Source organism: Canis aureus, chromosome 24 (assembly GCF_053574225.1).
Source record: "Canis aureus isolate CA01 chromosome 24, VMU_Caureus_v.1.0, whole genome shotgun sequence".
Lineage (NCBI taxonomy): Eukaryota > Metazoa > Chordata > Mammalia > Carnivora > Canidae > Canis > Canis aureus.
This window is the reverse complement of record NC_135634.1, coordinates 35,980,278-35,996,670: the sequence shown is the minus strand read 5'-3', so window position 1 is coordinate 35,996,670 and position 16,393 is coordinate 35,980,278. Positions and strand designations below refer to the sequence as shown.

At 37.9% G+C, this 16,393-nt stretch overlaps 1 protein-coding gene across 4 annotated transcripts in view; it reads left to right on the top strand.

Moving 5' to 3' along the window:
* PIWIL2 (piwi like RNA-mediated gene silencing 2) overlaps nt 1-16,393 on the top strand; it is a 76,405-nt gene that overhangs the window by 47,998 nt on the left and 12,014 nt on the right. The window contains exon 21 of one of the 4 annotated variants that reach the window (XM_077868904.1): nt 2,079-3,736. The exons of the other annotated variants lie outside the window; for them this stretch is intronic. Within the exon in view, the coding sequence (XP_077725030.1) occupies nt 2,079-2,093 (15 nt within the window). The 3' untranslated portion in view covers nt 2,094-3,736. Of the gene's footprint in view, nt 1-2,078; nt 3,737-16,393 lie in introns of those variants that run through there. 4 annotated transcript variants of the gene reach the window in all.

Below are 16,393 nucleotides of genomic sequence, written 5' to 3'. Positions count from 1 at the left end.
GCGCTGCGGTTTAGCGCCTGTCTTTGGCCCAGGGCGCGATCCTGGAGACTCGGGATCGAATCCCACGTCGGGCTCCCAGTGCATGGAGCCTGCTTCTCCCTCTGCCTGTGTCTCTGCCTCTCTCTCTCTGTGTGTGACTATCATAAATAAATAAAGAAAAAAATATTGTAAAAAAACCACATTTTATATTCTTCTACTTCAGTGAATTATCCAGAATATGTAAATCATAGAGACATTAAATGATTGGTTTCCAGAGAGTGAGGATGTGGACAAGAATGGGGAATAATTGCTAATGATTGCAGGGTTCTTTTGGGGTGATGAAAATATTAAGGAATTAGTGTTAGGGCATAGCTTGGTGAATATATTACAAGTCACTAAATTATACAGTTCAAAATAGAGAATTTTATGATATGTGATTTATGTCAAATATTTTTAAATGAAGGAGAGTAAATCATTGAGCTCTATCTCTGAAAGTGATAATACACTATATATTGAGTTTAAATTTTAAAAATAAAGGGAAAAATAGATAAAACAATTAACCCAATCAAAAAAAGAAGAAATTAAGACAATTTCAGATAAACGAAAGCTGGCATAATCTGTCATTGGCAGACCTATCCTACAAGAGATACTAAAGGTAGTCCTTCATGTGGAAATGAAATAACACTAGATAGTAATTTGTGTCCACATGAAGAAGTAAGTAGCACCAGAAAAGGTAACTGGAAAAGGTAACCAAAAAAAGTAACCATAAAAGATAAAAGAGAGCAAAATGTATTTTTGTCATTTTTTCTTGACTATGATTTAAGAAACAACTGCATAAAGCAGTAGATGTAAATCTTTTTAAAAAAATTTTTAGTAGATGTAAATCTGAGTAGATGTGTATACAATGTATCAAGATATAATGTGACAGTAAAGGCACAAAGTAGAAGGGAGGGTATAAAGTAATATACAAGTGGACTTTTTTAATATTACTAAAATTAATGTTATATTAACCAAATGACATTGTTCCAAGTTAATATGTTAATTGTAATCTCCAGGGAAAACACTAAGAAAAGAACTCTGAAAAATAAAACAAAAGGAACAATAATGAAATTAAAATGGTAACTAGAAAATATCTATTTAATAGAAAATAAGGCCGTGGTGGAAGAATAGAAGGAGAAAAGTGATAGAAAGCATGTAGAGGGATCCCTGGGTGGCGCAGCGGTTTGGCGCCTGCCTTTGGCCCAGGGTGCGATCCTGGAGACCCGGGATCGAATCCCACGTCGGGCTCCCGGTGCATGGAGCCTGCTTCTCCCTCTGCCTGTGTCTCTGCCTCTCTCTCTCTCTGTGACTATCATGAATAAATAAATAAAATCTAAAAAAAAAAAAAAAAAGAAAGCATGTAGAAAACAGTGAAATGGCACATGTAAATTTTACCATATTAGTAATTACCTTTATTATAATGAAGGACTAAACATTCCATTTAAAAGATAGAAATTAGAGAATGAATTAAGTGAAAAATCCATGGTTATGATTTCTGCAATAGATGCATTTTAGTGTCAAAGACACAGTGAGTTTGAAAGTAAAAGGATAGAACAAGATTGTATATTATACAAATAGTAACCAAAACAGAAATGGAGTGGCTGTACTGCTATTAGAATAGACTTTAAGGGGATCCCTGGGTGGCTCAGCGGTTTGGCGCCTGCCTTTGGCCCAGGGCGCAGTCCTGGAGTCCTGGGATCGAGTCCCACGTCGGGCTCCCGGCATGGAGCCTGCTTCTCCCTCCTCCTGAGTCTCCGCTTCTCACTGTGTGTCTCTCATGAATAAATAAATAAAATCTTCAAAAAAAATGCACTAATCAGTTATACTTCTATACACTAGCAGTAATCAAAATGAAATGTAGGAAAAACTTAGAAGAAGGGCAAGACATACTGAAAACTGCAGAATGTTTATGAAAGAAATAGAAGAAGATGTAAATAAAAGGAAAGACATCACTTATTAATGGATTGGAAGACTATATTGTTAAAGTAGCAATACTTCCTAAATTAATCTACAGTTCAATGAAATATGTATCAAGAATGTAACATTCTTTTTTTTTTCAGAAATGGACAAGTTGATTTTCCAATTCATGTGGAAATGTAAAAAGTCCAGAATAAGCAAAACAATTTTGAAAAAGAAGAGCAAGTTGAAGGACTCCTACCTTCTGAATTCAAAACTTATTAAAGCTAGAATAAGCAAGACAGTTTGGTACTGATATAGAGATAGGCTTAGGGATCAGTGGAATAGAACTGAGTCAAATAAACCCATGTACCTATGGTAAATGGATTTTTCACAAGGGTGCTGTTCAGGGGTGGAAATAATTGTCTTTCCAAGAAATGATGCAGGGACTAAAGAAATCCAAATGCAAAAAAGAATGATGTTGGATCCTTGCCCCACACAAAGTAAAAAATTAACTCCAAAGGATTAAGCACTCAAATATAGGAACCAAAACTTTAAAACTCTGGATGATAACATAGGTGTAAATCGTGACCATGTATTAGACGTGATGCTGAAAGTGAAAGCAAGTAAAGAAGAACAGGTAAATTGTACTTCATCAAAATTAAATTATTATTATTATATTTTTTAAAGATTTATTTATTTACTTATGATAGAAAGACACGGGAGGAGGGGGAAGCAGGCTCCATGCAGGAGCCTGATGTGGGACTCGATCCCAGGTTTCCAGGATCACGCCCTGGGCTGCAGGCAGCACTAAACCGCTGTGCCACTGGGGCTGCCCAAATTGTTGTTGTTATTATTATTTTTTACTTCAAAGAATACCATCAAAGTAAAAAGACAACCCATGAAATGGGACGGAATCGTTCATCTGAAATACCTGGTAAAGGTCTACTTTCCAGAATACATAAAGAACTCTTACAACTCAACAACAAAGAAAAAAATCACCCAATTTAAAACCAGGAAACATTTGAATAGATGTTTCTCCAAAGACCATATACAAATAGACAAATACATGAAAGGTTGCCTGGGTGGCTCAATCCCTTAAGCATCTGGTTCTTGATTTTGGCTCAGGTCATGATCTGAGGGTTGTAAGATAAAGTCCCATGTCGGGTTCTGTGTTGGGTGTGGAGCCTACTTAAGATTCTCTCCCTTTGTCCCTTCCCCCCTTAAAAAAGAAAAAACACAGGAAAAGAACTTTAACATCATTAATAATTAGGGAAATGGGAATCAAAACCACAATGAGATACCACTTCACACCAAAAACAGATAAAAGATTACAGTAAAGCCATACAGCAATATCTCTCATGAACATAGGTGATGCAAAAATTCTCAACAAAGTAAAAAATTACATACCTTTTCAAATGCATGTCCACCTGGAACTTGTGACCTTATTTGGAAGTAGGGTCCTTGCAGATGCAACCAAGTTAAGATGCAGTGATTGAATTAGGATGGATTATATATAATCCAGTAGCTGATACTCTTATAAGAAGAGGGAAATTTGGTCATAGAGTCATAGGGTGAAAGCCATGTGAAGAAGTAAAGACACAGAGGAGGAGAAGCTGTTGTGAATGTGCAAGCAGAGATTGTAATGACGTATGTACAAGCCAAGAAACACCAAGGATTGCCAGCAACCACCAGCAACTACAGGAAGCAAGGAAGAGTTCTTTCATAGACTCCTTTGGAGGAGGCATGATCCTGTTGATACCTGAATTTTGGACTTTCACCCCCCGGAACTGTGAGAATAAATGTCTATTGTTCAAAGCCATCCAGTTTGTGGTTGGTTGTTTATAGCAATGCTTGGAAAAAGAACACACCCACCATGTTGTGTTGCAGTTATACAAGGCTGGCTCAATATTTAAAAATCTAGTGATCCATTTCATCAACAGGTTAAAGAATAAATATCACAACAATAGATGCAAAAAAAAAAAGCATTTGACAAAATTCTGTTGACAGTCATGGTTTAAAAAAATAGCAAAAGCTCCCAAAAAATTAGTAATAGAGGGAGAACTTCATAAACCTAATAATAGAACATCTACAAAAACCCTATAGTTGGGTGGCCCAGGTGGCTAATTTTCTTTATTCATGAGAGAGAGGCAGAGACACATGCAGAGGGAGAAGCAGGCTCCCCATGGGGAGCCCAGTGTGGGACTCCATCCTGGGATCCCCTGAGCCAAAGGCAGACCCTCAACCACTGAGCTACCCAGGTGTCCCAAGACACTAGTTTTTCGTAAGATTGGGCATATGTATTTCCCCTCTCGTCATTTGTATTCAACATCATACTGAACGCCTTAACTAATGCAAAAAAGACAAGAAAAGGAAATAAGATATACAAATATTAGAAAAGAAAGAAAAATGTTTGCAGATAGAATGTCTACAGAAAATACCACATGGAATCAACAACTAAAAAACCTGGAATAAGCAAAAATTACAAAGTTGCAGGATACAAGGTTAATATATATGTCAGTTTCTTTCCTATATACCAGCAGTAAACAATTGGAATTTGAATTTTAAAATACCATTTATATTGACACCTAAAAATGAAATACTAAAGTATAATGCTAACAAAGTTGGTTCAAGATCTACATGAGGAAAACTAAAATTTTGATAAAAAAGAAATAAATGGAGAGATGTTCCATGTTCATTGATAGGAAGACTCCGTGTCAGTTCTCAACTCCATCTGTAGAGTCAATGTAATTACTTTTTTTTTTTTTTTTTTTTGAGTCAATGCAATTCCAGTCAAAATCTCAGCAAGTTATATTGTGGAAATCTATAAAATTTACACATAAAGGCAGAAGACATAGGACAGCCAGCACAATACTGAAGAACAGTCAGAGGACTGACATTTCCCAACTCAAAGAGTTAATATAAAGCTATAGTAATCCAGGTGGTGTGGGCTTGGCAGCAGAGTAGATGTCAATGAAACAGAACAAGAGAGCCCAGAAATAGAATTATATAAATGAAGTCTAGTGATCTATGATAAAGGAGCACATACACATCAATGGAAAAAGGATAGTCTTTATCAGCAAATGTTGCTGGAACAACTATTCACCTGCATAAAAAAGATCTAATCACCTTTCTCTTACCATAATTAACTTAAAAGGTACCATAAGTTTATATTTTAAATCCAAAATGGTAAAACTTCTGGAAGGTAACAGGAAAAAATCTAGGTGACTTTGGGTTTCAATAACTTTCTTAGATACAAAAGCACAATCCATAATAGAAAAGATAAGTTGGACTTAATGAAAATTAAAAACTTCTTACGGCACCCAGGTAGCTCAGTTGGAAGAGCATGTGACTCTTGATCTTGGGGTTGTGAGTTTAAGCCCCCAAACTTATGGTTTGGGTGTAGAGATTACTTAAGACGTTTTTAAAAAAATTAAAAACTTATCTGTGAAAGATACCATGAGAATGGAAAGATGCTACAGACTGGGAGAAAATATTTGCAAAACACCTATTTGATAAAGATCATTATCCAGAATATACAATATACAAAGACCTCTTAAAACTCAAGAAGACAATCTGATTAAAAGACTTAACAGGGGGATCCCTGGGTGGCTCAGCGGTTTGGCGCCTGCCTTTGGCCCAGGGCACGATCCTGGAGTCCCGGGATCGAGTCCCGCATCGGGCTCCCGGCAGGGAGCCTGCTTCTCCTTCTGTCTGTGTCTCTGCCTCTCTCTCTCTATCATAAATAAATAAATAAATCTTAAAAAAAAAAAAAGACACCTCACCGAAAAAGATACAAAAATGGCAACAACAAAAAAAAGTCCATGAAAAGATAATATTAGGGAATGGCAAATTAAAACTGGGATAAAAATAAAAAACAGTGGGATACCACCAGATTCCTATTAGAATGGCCAAAATCCAAAACACAGATGACCCCAAATGCCAATGAAAATGTGAAGAAGCAAGAATTCTCATTCATCGTTGCTGGTAGGAATGCAAAAACGGTGCAGATACTTTGGAAGTCAACTTGACGATTTCTTTCAAAGCTCTCTTTTTAGAGACGTTGTAAAGTAGAGGAAGAGAAAGAATCTTAAGCAGGCTCCATGCCCAGTACAGAGCCCAAGGTGGGGCTTAATCCTGACCCTGAGATCATGACCTGAGCTTCAAGAGTTGGACAACCAGGCACCCTGCCTCAAAAGTCTTAAGAGAGTCTTAAAAGAGAGTCACCTGGGGGGCTGAGTTAAGCATCCGACTCTTGGTTGCAGCTCAGATCATAATCTCAGGATTCTGGGATCAAGCCTCATTTTGGGAGCCATACCCAGCATGGAGTATGCTTGAGATTTTCTCTTTCCCACTCCCTCTGACCTTCCCTCCAATGCATGTGTGATCTCTCTGTCTCAAATATATATTTTTTAAGATTTTTTATTTATTCATGAGAAACAGAGACATAGGACTCCATTCCAGGACCCCTGGGATCATGCCCTGAGCTGAAGGCAGACACTCAACCAGTGAGCCTCCCAGGCATCCCTAATAAATATGTCTTTAAAAAAAAAGAAAAAAGATTCTTGTGGTGCCTGGCTGGGTCAGTCAGTAGAGCATGCAACTCTTGATCTCAGGGTCGTGAGTTCAGGCCCCTATTTAACCCTTTCCCCATAATATTCAGCAGTAGCGCTTCTTAGTATTTACCCAAATGAGCCGAAAACTTACGACATTGCAAAAACTTCCACAGAGGTGTTCATTGTAGCTTTATCCACAATTGCCAAAACTTAGAAGCACTCAAGATCTCCTTCAATATGTGAATGGAATACTAAACCTTGTATCCAAACAATGAAGTATTAAAATTCAGCTGTAAGAAGTGAGCTATCAATTCCTGAAAAGATATGAAGGAAGTTTAAATGCATATTACAAAATGAAAAAAGCCAGTCTGAAAAGACTACATACTGCATGATTCCAACTATAGCACATCTGGAAAAAAAAAAAAAAACTATGGAAATGGAAAAGAGATTGGTGTTTGCCAGAGGTTTGGGAGTGTAAGGAAGGGAAAGATAAATAGGGGGAGCACAGGGAATTTTTAGAGCTGTGAAACTATTATATATGGTACTGTAATGATGTATACATGACATTATGCATTTGTCAAAGTCTGAAGAATGTACAACATAGTGTGAACCCTAATATAAATTAGGGACTTCAGTTAAAAACAATGTATCAATATTTGTGCATTAATTGTAACAGATGTACCACCCTAATACAATATGGTAATGTGAAACTGTAAGTTGAAAAGGTGGTATGTGGGAACTTTGTATTGTCACCTCAGTTTTCTTTGGTGTGAATTTAAAAGTGGTCTAAAAATAGTCTTTTTTTCAAGATTTTGTTCATTTGAGAGGAGAAAGAATGCACATGAACACAGGGGAGGGGCAAAGGTCAAGCAGACTACTCTCTGAGCAGGAAGCCTGACATGGGGCTTGATCCCAGGACCCTGAGATCAAGGCAGACACTTAACCGACAGAGCCACCCAGGCACCCCTAAAAAATGGAAACAGTCCAAATGTCCACAGACTGATGAATGTACAAACAAAATGTGCTCTATCCCACAATGGAATATTATTTGGCAACACAAAGGAATGAAGGACTCATAATTCTACAGCATGGATGAACTGAGAAAATGCTAAGTGAAATTTGGTCACAAAAGACCATGTACTATATGATTCTGTTTGTTCTGAATAGGCCAATCCAAAGAAACAGTACATTGGTATGTTCCAGGATGGGGGGAACACAGGGTGATTGCTAATGTGTATGAGATTACCTTTTTAGGTGATGAATGTTCTAAAATTAGATACTGGTGGGGTGCCTAGGTGGCTCTGTCAGTTAACTGTCTGACTTTGGCTCAGGTCATGATCCCAGGGTCCTTGGATATACTCCCACATTGGGTTCTCTGCTCAGTGGGGAGTCTGCTACTCCCTCTACTCCTCCCCCTACTTGTGTGTGTGCACATGCATGCACGTATGCACACACTCCCTCAAAATATTTTTTAAAGGGGCACCTGGCTGGGTCAGTGATTGAGTGGCTGCTTTTGGCTCAGGTCATGATCCCAGTCACCTAGGGTCCATTCCTGCATCGGGCTCCTCACGGGGAGCCTTCTCCCTCTGCCTATGTTTTTGTGTCTCTCATGAATAAATAAATATTTTTTAAAAATATTTTTTAAAATTAGATAATGGGGGTGCCAGGTGGCTCAGTTGGTTAAGCATCTGCCTTCAGCTCAGGTCATGACTCCAGGGTCCTAAGAATGAGCCCTGAGTCAGGCAGGCTCCCTGCTCAGCTGGGAGTCTGCCTCTCTCTCTGCCCCTCCCAGCTCATACTTGCTCTATATCAAATAAGTAAATCTTGAAAAATCAAATACAGTCGGGATCCCTGGGTGGCGCAGCGGTTTAGCGCCTGCCTTTGGCCCAGGGCGTGATCCTGGAGACCCGGGATCGAATCCCACGTCGGGCTCCCGGTGCATGGAGCCTGCTTCTCCCTCTGCCTGTGTCTCTGCCTCTCTCTCTCTGTGTCTCTCATGAATAAATAAATAAAATCTTTAAAAAAAAAAATAAGTATTGGTGAGTATGTGGAGAAAAGGGAATGCTTGTGCACTGTTGGTGGGAATATAAACTGGGGCAGCCACTATGGAAAGCAGTATGGAATTTCCTCAAAAAATTAAATACAGGGACGCGTGGATGGCTCAGTGGTTAAGTTAAGCTCTGCTTTCGGCTCAGGGCATGATCCTGGAGTTCAGGGATTGAGTCCTACATCAGGCTCCCTGCATGGAGCCTGTTTCTCCCTCTGCCTATGTCTCTGCCTCTCTGTGTGTGTGTGTCTCCTGAATAAATAAATAAAATCTTTAAAAGCAATTAAATACAGAATTACCGTAAGATTCAACAATTCTGTCTCTGGGTATTTATCTGAAGAGAAATGAAAACACTAACTTAAAATGGTATCTGGAGCATTATTTGCAGTAGCTGAGATATGGAAACAACCTAATTATCCATCAATAGGTGAGTAAAGAAATTGTGGCATATGTATTATAGTAGAATATAACTCAGCCATTAAAAAGAATGAAATCTTGCCATTTGCAACAACATGGATGGACCATGAGGCCATTGTGATAACTGAAATAAGTCAGAGGAAGACAGATACCATATGAGTTTATACGTGTCATTTTTTAAAAGATTGATTTATTTGGGAGAGTGCATGTGCACAAAGCGGGGGGAGGAACAGAGGGGAAGAGTCTTCAAGCAGACACCCCACTAAGCATGGAGCCCAATGTGGGACTTGATTCCAGATGCATGAGATCATGACCTGCACCAAAACCAAGAGTCAGAAACAACTGAGCCATCCAGGCACCCTACAGCTGTCATCTTAAAGAAAAAACAAAATCCCAAGTTTATAGGGAACATATTGGTAGTTGCCAGAGGTGGGGAGCAAGGAGAGTAGGCAAAATGATTGAAAGGGGTCAAATGGTACAAACTTCCAGTTATAAAATTATATAAGTCATGGGGATGTATATACATCATGGCAACTATAGTTAATCATACCATATGTTGGCAACCCCAGTGGCGCAGCGGTTTAGTGCTGCCTGCAGCATGGGGGTCTCCAGGATCGAGTCCCACGTCAGGCTTCCTGCATGGAGCCTGCTTCTCCCTCAGTCTGTGTCTCTGCCTCTCTCTCTCTCTCTCCCTCTCCCTGTGTCTCTATGAATAAATAAACAAAATCTTTAAAAAAAAATCATACCATATGTTGTATATTTGAAAGTTGCTAACAGAGTAGGTCTTAAAAGTTCTCATCACAAAAAAAATTGTAATTATATGTGGTGATGTATATCAGCTAGATTGATTTTGGTGATGATTTTGCAGTATGTATAAATATGTGTTGTATACCTAAAACTAATTTCCTGTGTCAATTATATTTCAGTAAAAAATAGGATAACAAAAAGTACAGATTCAGTACATGTTAATAGCATAATATTTTTGTTTTTATTTTATTTATTTTTTAAGTAAACTTTACACCCAGCACGGGACTTAAACTCATGATCCTGAGATCAAGAGTTGCATGCTTTACTGTCTCTGCCAGCCAGGTGCCCCAGTAACATTTTTAATTAAAGATAACTACTTCTAAAGTTTAGTGAGAAGAGACCCATTGTTTTACATTTTTGCAAAAGGCTTTAATGTTTGGGTTAGCAAAATACAAGTAAATATTCTGCATTTACTCTTTTGTGATGTTACGTATCATTTATTCTCTGGAAAATTCTAGTCTATATTTATGAAAGAATTACAGGGAATATGGCAGATAATGTAGCAGCAGTATAAAAATATTTTTTACTTTATGGACTCCCTAGAATGTTCCAGGGACTGCTGGTAGGGAAAGATGGGACCCTGGAGGACATACACCCTAGTCAATACTAGGAGTCCTTGCACACTGAGCTCCTAGATTTATCCTCAACGATCTGCATGGCCTCTCCACTTTGGTATCTCAGGGGCTGCTGAAACCCAGTTTTTGCATCTGAGTGCCAGCATTTCCTTCTACTCAAGTGTGAAAATCAAAACCAAGTTAAATTCTTGACACTTAAAAAAAAAAAATTCTTGACACTTGCCACAGCCTTATATCTCATGAGTAATCACCAGATGTGAAGTTCATCAGTTATTTGGTTCAAGCCTAAGAAGCTGGAACTCTGCTCTAATCAACCCCTTTTGCTGGTGTGGTTCTGACTGTGGCAATGATTATGTAGGACTAGACTGGTTTTGACTAGTAATTGACTTTAGAGAGAGGAGGGCCAAGTATTGCCTTTGGAATGAAAACTTGCAGGCAGCTATAGAATATGTGAATATGGGTTCTTTCTGCTTTTCAGTTCTACTTTCACTTCTCTTTTTGTAGCAGAATTGGGAGCAGAAGTAGGGTGGAGTGCTAACTCCAGCAAGTGATTATTATTTGGAGGGATCTTCCAGACATCAGCCTGCCCTTCCTGCACTCACAATTGCCCATACTTTGCCTGACCTCCTCTTTCTTTTTTTTCCAATTATTTTTATTGAGTAAAATAAATATAACATAAAATGTAACATCTTACCATTTTTAAATTAATACAGTTGATGTTTTAAATACATTTATAATGTACAGTCATCACTACCACATTCTCCATAATTCTTTTCATCTTGTAAAACTGAAATACTGCACACATTAAACAATAAATCTCCATTCTCCTCTTTACCCAGCCTCTGAGCAATCACCATTCTGCTATTTTTTTTTTTTACTAACTACCTCATGTAAGTGAAATCATAAAATATTTGTCTTTTTGTGACTGACTTATTTCACTTAACATAATATCCTCAAAGTTCACCCATGTTGTAGTATATTGCAGAATTTTCTCCCTTTTTTAGGACTGGATAATATTCCATTGTATGTGTAATAGTTACATTACGATTATCCATTCATCTGTCTATGGATACTTGCGTTGCTTCTGCATTTTAGCTATTGTGAATAATACTGCATTGAATACAAGTGTACAAACATCTGTTCAAGGTCCTTCACGCAATCTGTAGGGTATATATCTCCAGAAATGGAATTGATCAATCAGATGGTAAGTCTTATTTTAATTTTTTTAAGAACTGCCACATTGTATTCCACAGCAGCTGTACCATTTAAGAATCCCACTAACAGTGTGCAAGGACTCCAATATCTCCACCTTCTTACCAGTAGTTTTCTGTGTGTGTGTGTGTGTGTGTGTGTGTATTTTTATTAGTGATCCTGGTGGATGTGAGATGGTGTATTGTACTTTTGATTTGCATTTCCCTAATTCTTCCCACAATTCTGTCATTTTCATACATTGTTGCTCTGTTATCAGCTGTATAAATGTTTATAATTGTTACATCATCCTGCAGTTTTGGAACCTTTTATTAATGTATGATGTTTTTTGTCTCATAACTATTTCTGATTTAAAGTCTATTTTGTCTGATACTCGTATAGACATTCCTAGTTTCTTCCTCTCTTTTATTTTTTTAGAAGGGGCAGAGGGATGATGAGAGAGAGAATCTTAAGCAGGCTCCACACCCAACAGAGCCTGACACAGGACTTGATCTCACAACCTGAGATCATGACCTGAGCCAAAATCAAGAGTCAGATGTTTAACTGACTGAGCCGGGACGCCTGGGTGGCTCAGCGGTTGAGCATCTGCCTTTGGCTCAGGACGTGATCCTGGGTCCTGGGATCCAGTCCCACGTCGGGCGTGGAGCCTGCATCTTCCTCTGCCTGTGTCTCTGACTCTCTCTCTATGTCTCTCATGAATAAAATCTTAAAAAAAAATAAAAATAACTGACTGAGCCACCCAGGTGCCCCCCTAGTTTCTTTTCATTACTGTTGCACAGAATATCATTTCCTACTCTTTCACATTCAATCTATATGTTTTTGGATCTAAAGTGAGTCTCCTGTAGACAGCATATAGTTGGATCATGTGTTTTTAATCTATTCTGCCAGTCTTTTTCTAATTGGAGAATTTAATCCATTTACATTTAAAGTAATGAGAGAAATTCCGTCCTTTTGCTGATTGTTTTCTATGTGCCTTATAGCTTTTTTTGTTTTCCATTTACTGTATTACTATTTTCTTCTTTGATCATTTTTTTGGTAGTAAAATGGCTAAATTCCTTTCTCATTTATTTTTTAATTGTATGTTTAAGAGTGTTATATTAGTTTAAAGTATACAGTATAATGATTCAACAATTCTACACATCATGCAGTGCTCATTAAGGCAAGTGAATTCTTAATCCATTTTTTCTATTCCACTCATTTTCCCCACCCACCTTCCCTCTGGCAACCACCAATTTGCATTCTGTATTTAAGTGGGGTTTTTTTTTTTTGTCTGTTGTCTCCTTTGTCCATTCGTTTGCTTTCTTAAATTCCACATATGAGTGAAATTATATGGAATTTATTTTTCTCTGACTTTTTTCACTTAGCATAATACCATCTAGGTCTGTCATGTTCTGGCAAATGGCAAGATCTCAGTTTTTATAGCTGAGTAATATTCCTCTATGGGCGTGTGTGTGTGTCTGTGCGCGCGCGCACGCGTGTATCTGTGTACATCACATTTTCCTTATCCATTATGTATCAGTGGATATTTGGATAGATTCTGTATCTTGGCTATTGTAAATAATGCTTCCATAAGCAAAAGGGTGCATATATCTTTTCAAGTTAGTGTTTTTGCTTTCTTTTTATTAATATCCAGCAGTGCAATTGCTGGGTTATATGGTAATTTTCTTTTTAATTTTTTGAAGAACCTCCATATTGTTTTCCACAGTGGCTGCACCGCTTTGCATTCCTACCAACAGTGCATGAGGGTTCCTTTTTCTCCACATCTTCACTATCACTTGTTATTTCTTGTGTTGTTGATTTTAGCTATTCTGACTGGTGTAAGGTGGTATCTCATTGTGGTTTTCATTTCCATTTCCCTGATGATTAGTGATGTTGAGCATCATTTCATATGTTTGTTGGCCATCTGTATGTCTTTTTTTGGAAAAATGTCTATTTTATTTAGATCCTCTGCCCATTTTTTTTAAGTCAGCTTCATGCCCAACATGGGACTTAAACTCATGACCTTGAGATTAAGATGTCCATCATCAGTTACTATTCTCTTTTCTAGTAGGTTGCCCTTTTCTTGATGGTTTTCTTGATGGTTTCCCTCACTGTACAAAGGCTTTTTATTTTGCTCTAGTTCCAGTAGTTTAATTATGCTTTTGTTTCCCTTGCCTGAGGAGTCCTGTCTAGAAAAAAATGTTTCTATGGCTGAGTTTAAAGAAATTAATATAAATTTCATTATTTCACATCTTCTTTATCCATTCATCAATTTTTTTTATCCATTCATCAATTGATGGATACTTGGGGTGCTTCCATATATTGGCTATAATAAATAAGGGTGCTATAAACATAGAGGGGGTGCATATATCCCATTGATTTAGTGTTTTTGTATTTCTTGGGTAAATACCCAGTAGTGCAGTTGCTGGATTGTAGGGTAGTTCCGTTTTTAATTTTTTGAGGAGCCTCCATACTGTTTTTCCCAGTGGCTGCACCAGTTTTTATTCCCATCAAACAGTGTACAAGTATTCCTTTTTCTCCACCTCTTCACCAACACCTATATCTTGTGTTGTTGATTTTAGCCAGTCTGACAGGTATTAAGTGATAGCTTATTGTAGTTTTGATTTGTATTTCCTTAATAGTAAGTGATGATGGACATCTTTTCATATGTCTTTTGGTCATCTGTATGTCGTCTTTGGAAAAATGTCTGTTCATATATTCTGTCCATTTTTTTTTTATTCTGTCCATTTTTAAAAAAGATTTTATTTATTCATGAGAGACCCAGAGAGAGGGGTAGAGACATAGCGAGAGGAAGAAGTAGGCTCCCTGTGGGGAGCCTGATGCGGGACTCAGTCCCATGACCCTGGAATCAGGACCTCAGCCAAAGGCAGACACTCAACCACTGACCCACCCAGACACCCCTATTCTGTCCCTTTTTAATTGGATTATTTGGGGGATATTGAGTTTTATAAGTTCTTTATGTATTTTTGGATACTAACTCCTTATCAGATATATCACTTGCAAATATCCTCTCCCATTCCATAGATTGCCGTTTAGTTTTGTTGATTATTTTTCCTTCACTGTGCAGAAGCTTTTTTTTTTTTTTTTAATTTTTTTTTCTTTTTAAATTTATTTATTCATAATAGTCACACGGAGAGAGAGAGAGAGAGGCAGAGACACAGGCAGAGGGAGAAGCAGGCTCCAAGCACCGGGAGCCCGATGTGGGATTCGATCCCGGGTCTCCAGGATCGCGCCCTGGGCCAAAGGCAGGCGCCAAACCGCTGCGCCACCCAGGGATCCCTGCAGAAGCTTTTTATTATGGTGCAGTCCCAATAGTTTCTTTCTTTCTTTTTTTTTTTTTTTTTGTTTTTGTTTCTTGTGTCAGGAGGCATATCTAGAAAAAAGTTGCTATGGTTGATGTCAGAGATATTACTGCCTATGTTCTCTTCTAGGATTTTTATGGTTTCAGGTCTTACATTCAAGTCTGTCATCCATTTCAAGTCTGTTTTTGCATATGGTGTAAGAAAGTGGTCTGGGTTGTTTGTTTTGCTTGTTGCTGTCCAGTTTTCCCAACAGCGTTTGTTGAAGAGACTGTCCTTTTCCCATTGGATATTCTTTTCTGCTTTTTCAAAGATTAATTGACCATATGGTTGTGGGTTTATTTCTGGGTTTTCTTTTCTGTTGTATTGATCTATGTGTCTATTTTTGTGCCTGTACCATACTGTTCTGATACTACTTTATAATAGTCTGGAATTGTGATGTCTCTACTTTTTTTTTTTTGAGATTTTATTTATTTATTCAGGAAGGACACAGAGAGGCAGAGACATAGGCAAAGGGAGAGGCAGGCTTCCCGCAGGGAGCCCAATGTGGGACTTGATCCCAGGACCCCAGAATCATGACCTGAGCCAAAGGCAGACACTCAACCAATGAGCCACTTGGGCATCCCATGATGCCTCCAGCTTTTCTTTTCTTTTTTTTTTTTTTTTTTTTTGCTTTTCTTTTTTAAGGTTGCTTTGGCTATTCGGAGTCTATTGTGGTTCCATACAAATTTTCAGGATTGTTCTAGCTCTATGAATAATGCTGTTGGTATTTTGATAGGGATTGTGCTAAATGTGTAGATTGCTTTGGATAGTATAGACTTTTAAAAATATTATTCCAATCCATGAGCATGAAATGTCTTTCTAGTCCCCTATTATTGTATTACTGTGAATCTCTTCCTTTATGTCTATTAATAGTTACTTTCTATATTCAAGTGCTCCCATATTGGGTATATAACTTTTTACATTTGTTGTATCCTCTTGTTGGATTGTTGCCTTCATCATTATGTAATGTTGTTTCTTGTTACAGGTTTTCTTTTTTTTTTCTTTTTTCTTTTTTAATATTTTATTTATTTATGAGACACACAGAGAGAGAGAGAGGCAGAGATACAGGCAGAGGGAGAAGCAGGCTCCACGCAGGGAGCCCAATGTGGGACTCGATCCCGGTTCCCCGGGATCACACCCTGGGCTGAAGGCAGTGCTAAACTGCTGAGCCACCTGGGCCGCCCCAGGTTTTCTTTTAATGTATATTTTGTCTAATACAAGTATTGCTACTCTGGTTTTTTTTCTTTTTTTTTTTTGGTTTATTTTTTACTTCCATTTGCCTAATAAATGTTTCTCCATCCCTCCCTTTTCTGTCTGTGTGTGTCTTTAGATCTGAAGTGATTTTCTTGTAGGCAGCATATACATGGGTCTTGCTTCTTATCCATTCAATAACCCTATGTCTTTTTATGAGAGCATTTAGTCCATTTAAATTTAATTATTGGTAGGTATACACGCCCAACATTTGTTACTTGTTTTATGGTTGTCTTAAAGATTTTGTTTATTTATTTATTTGAGAGAGAGAGAGAA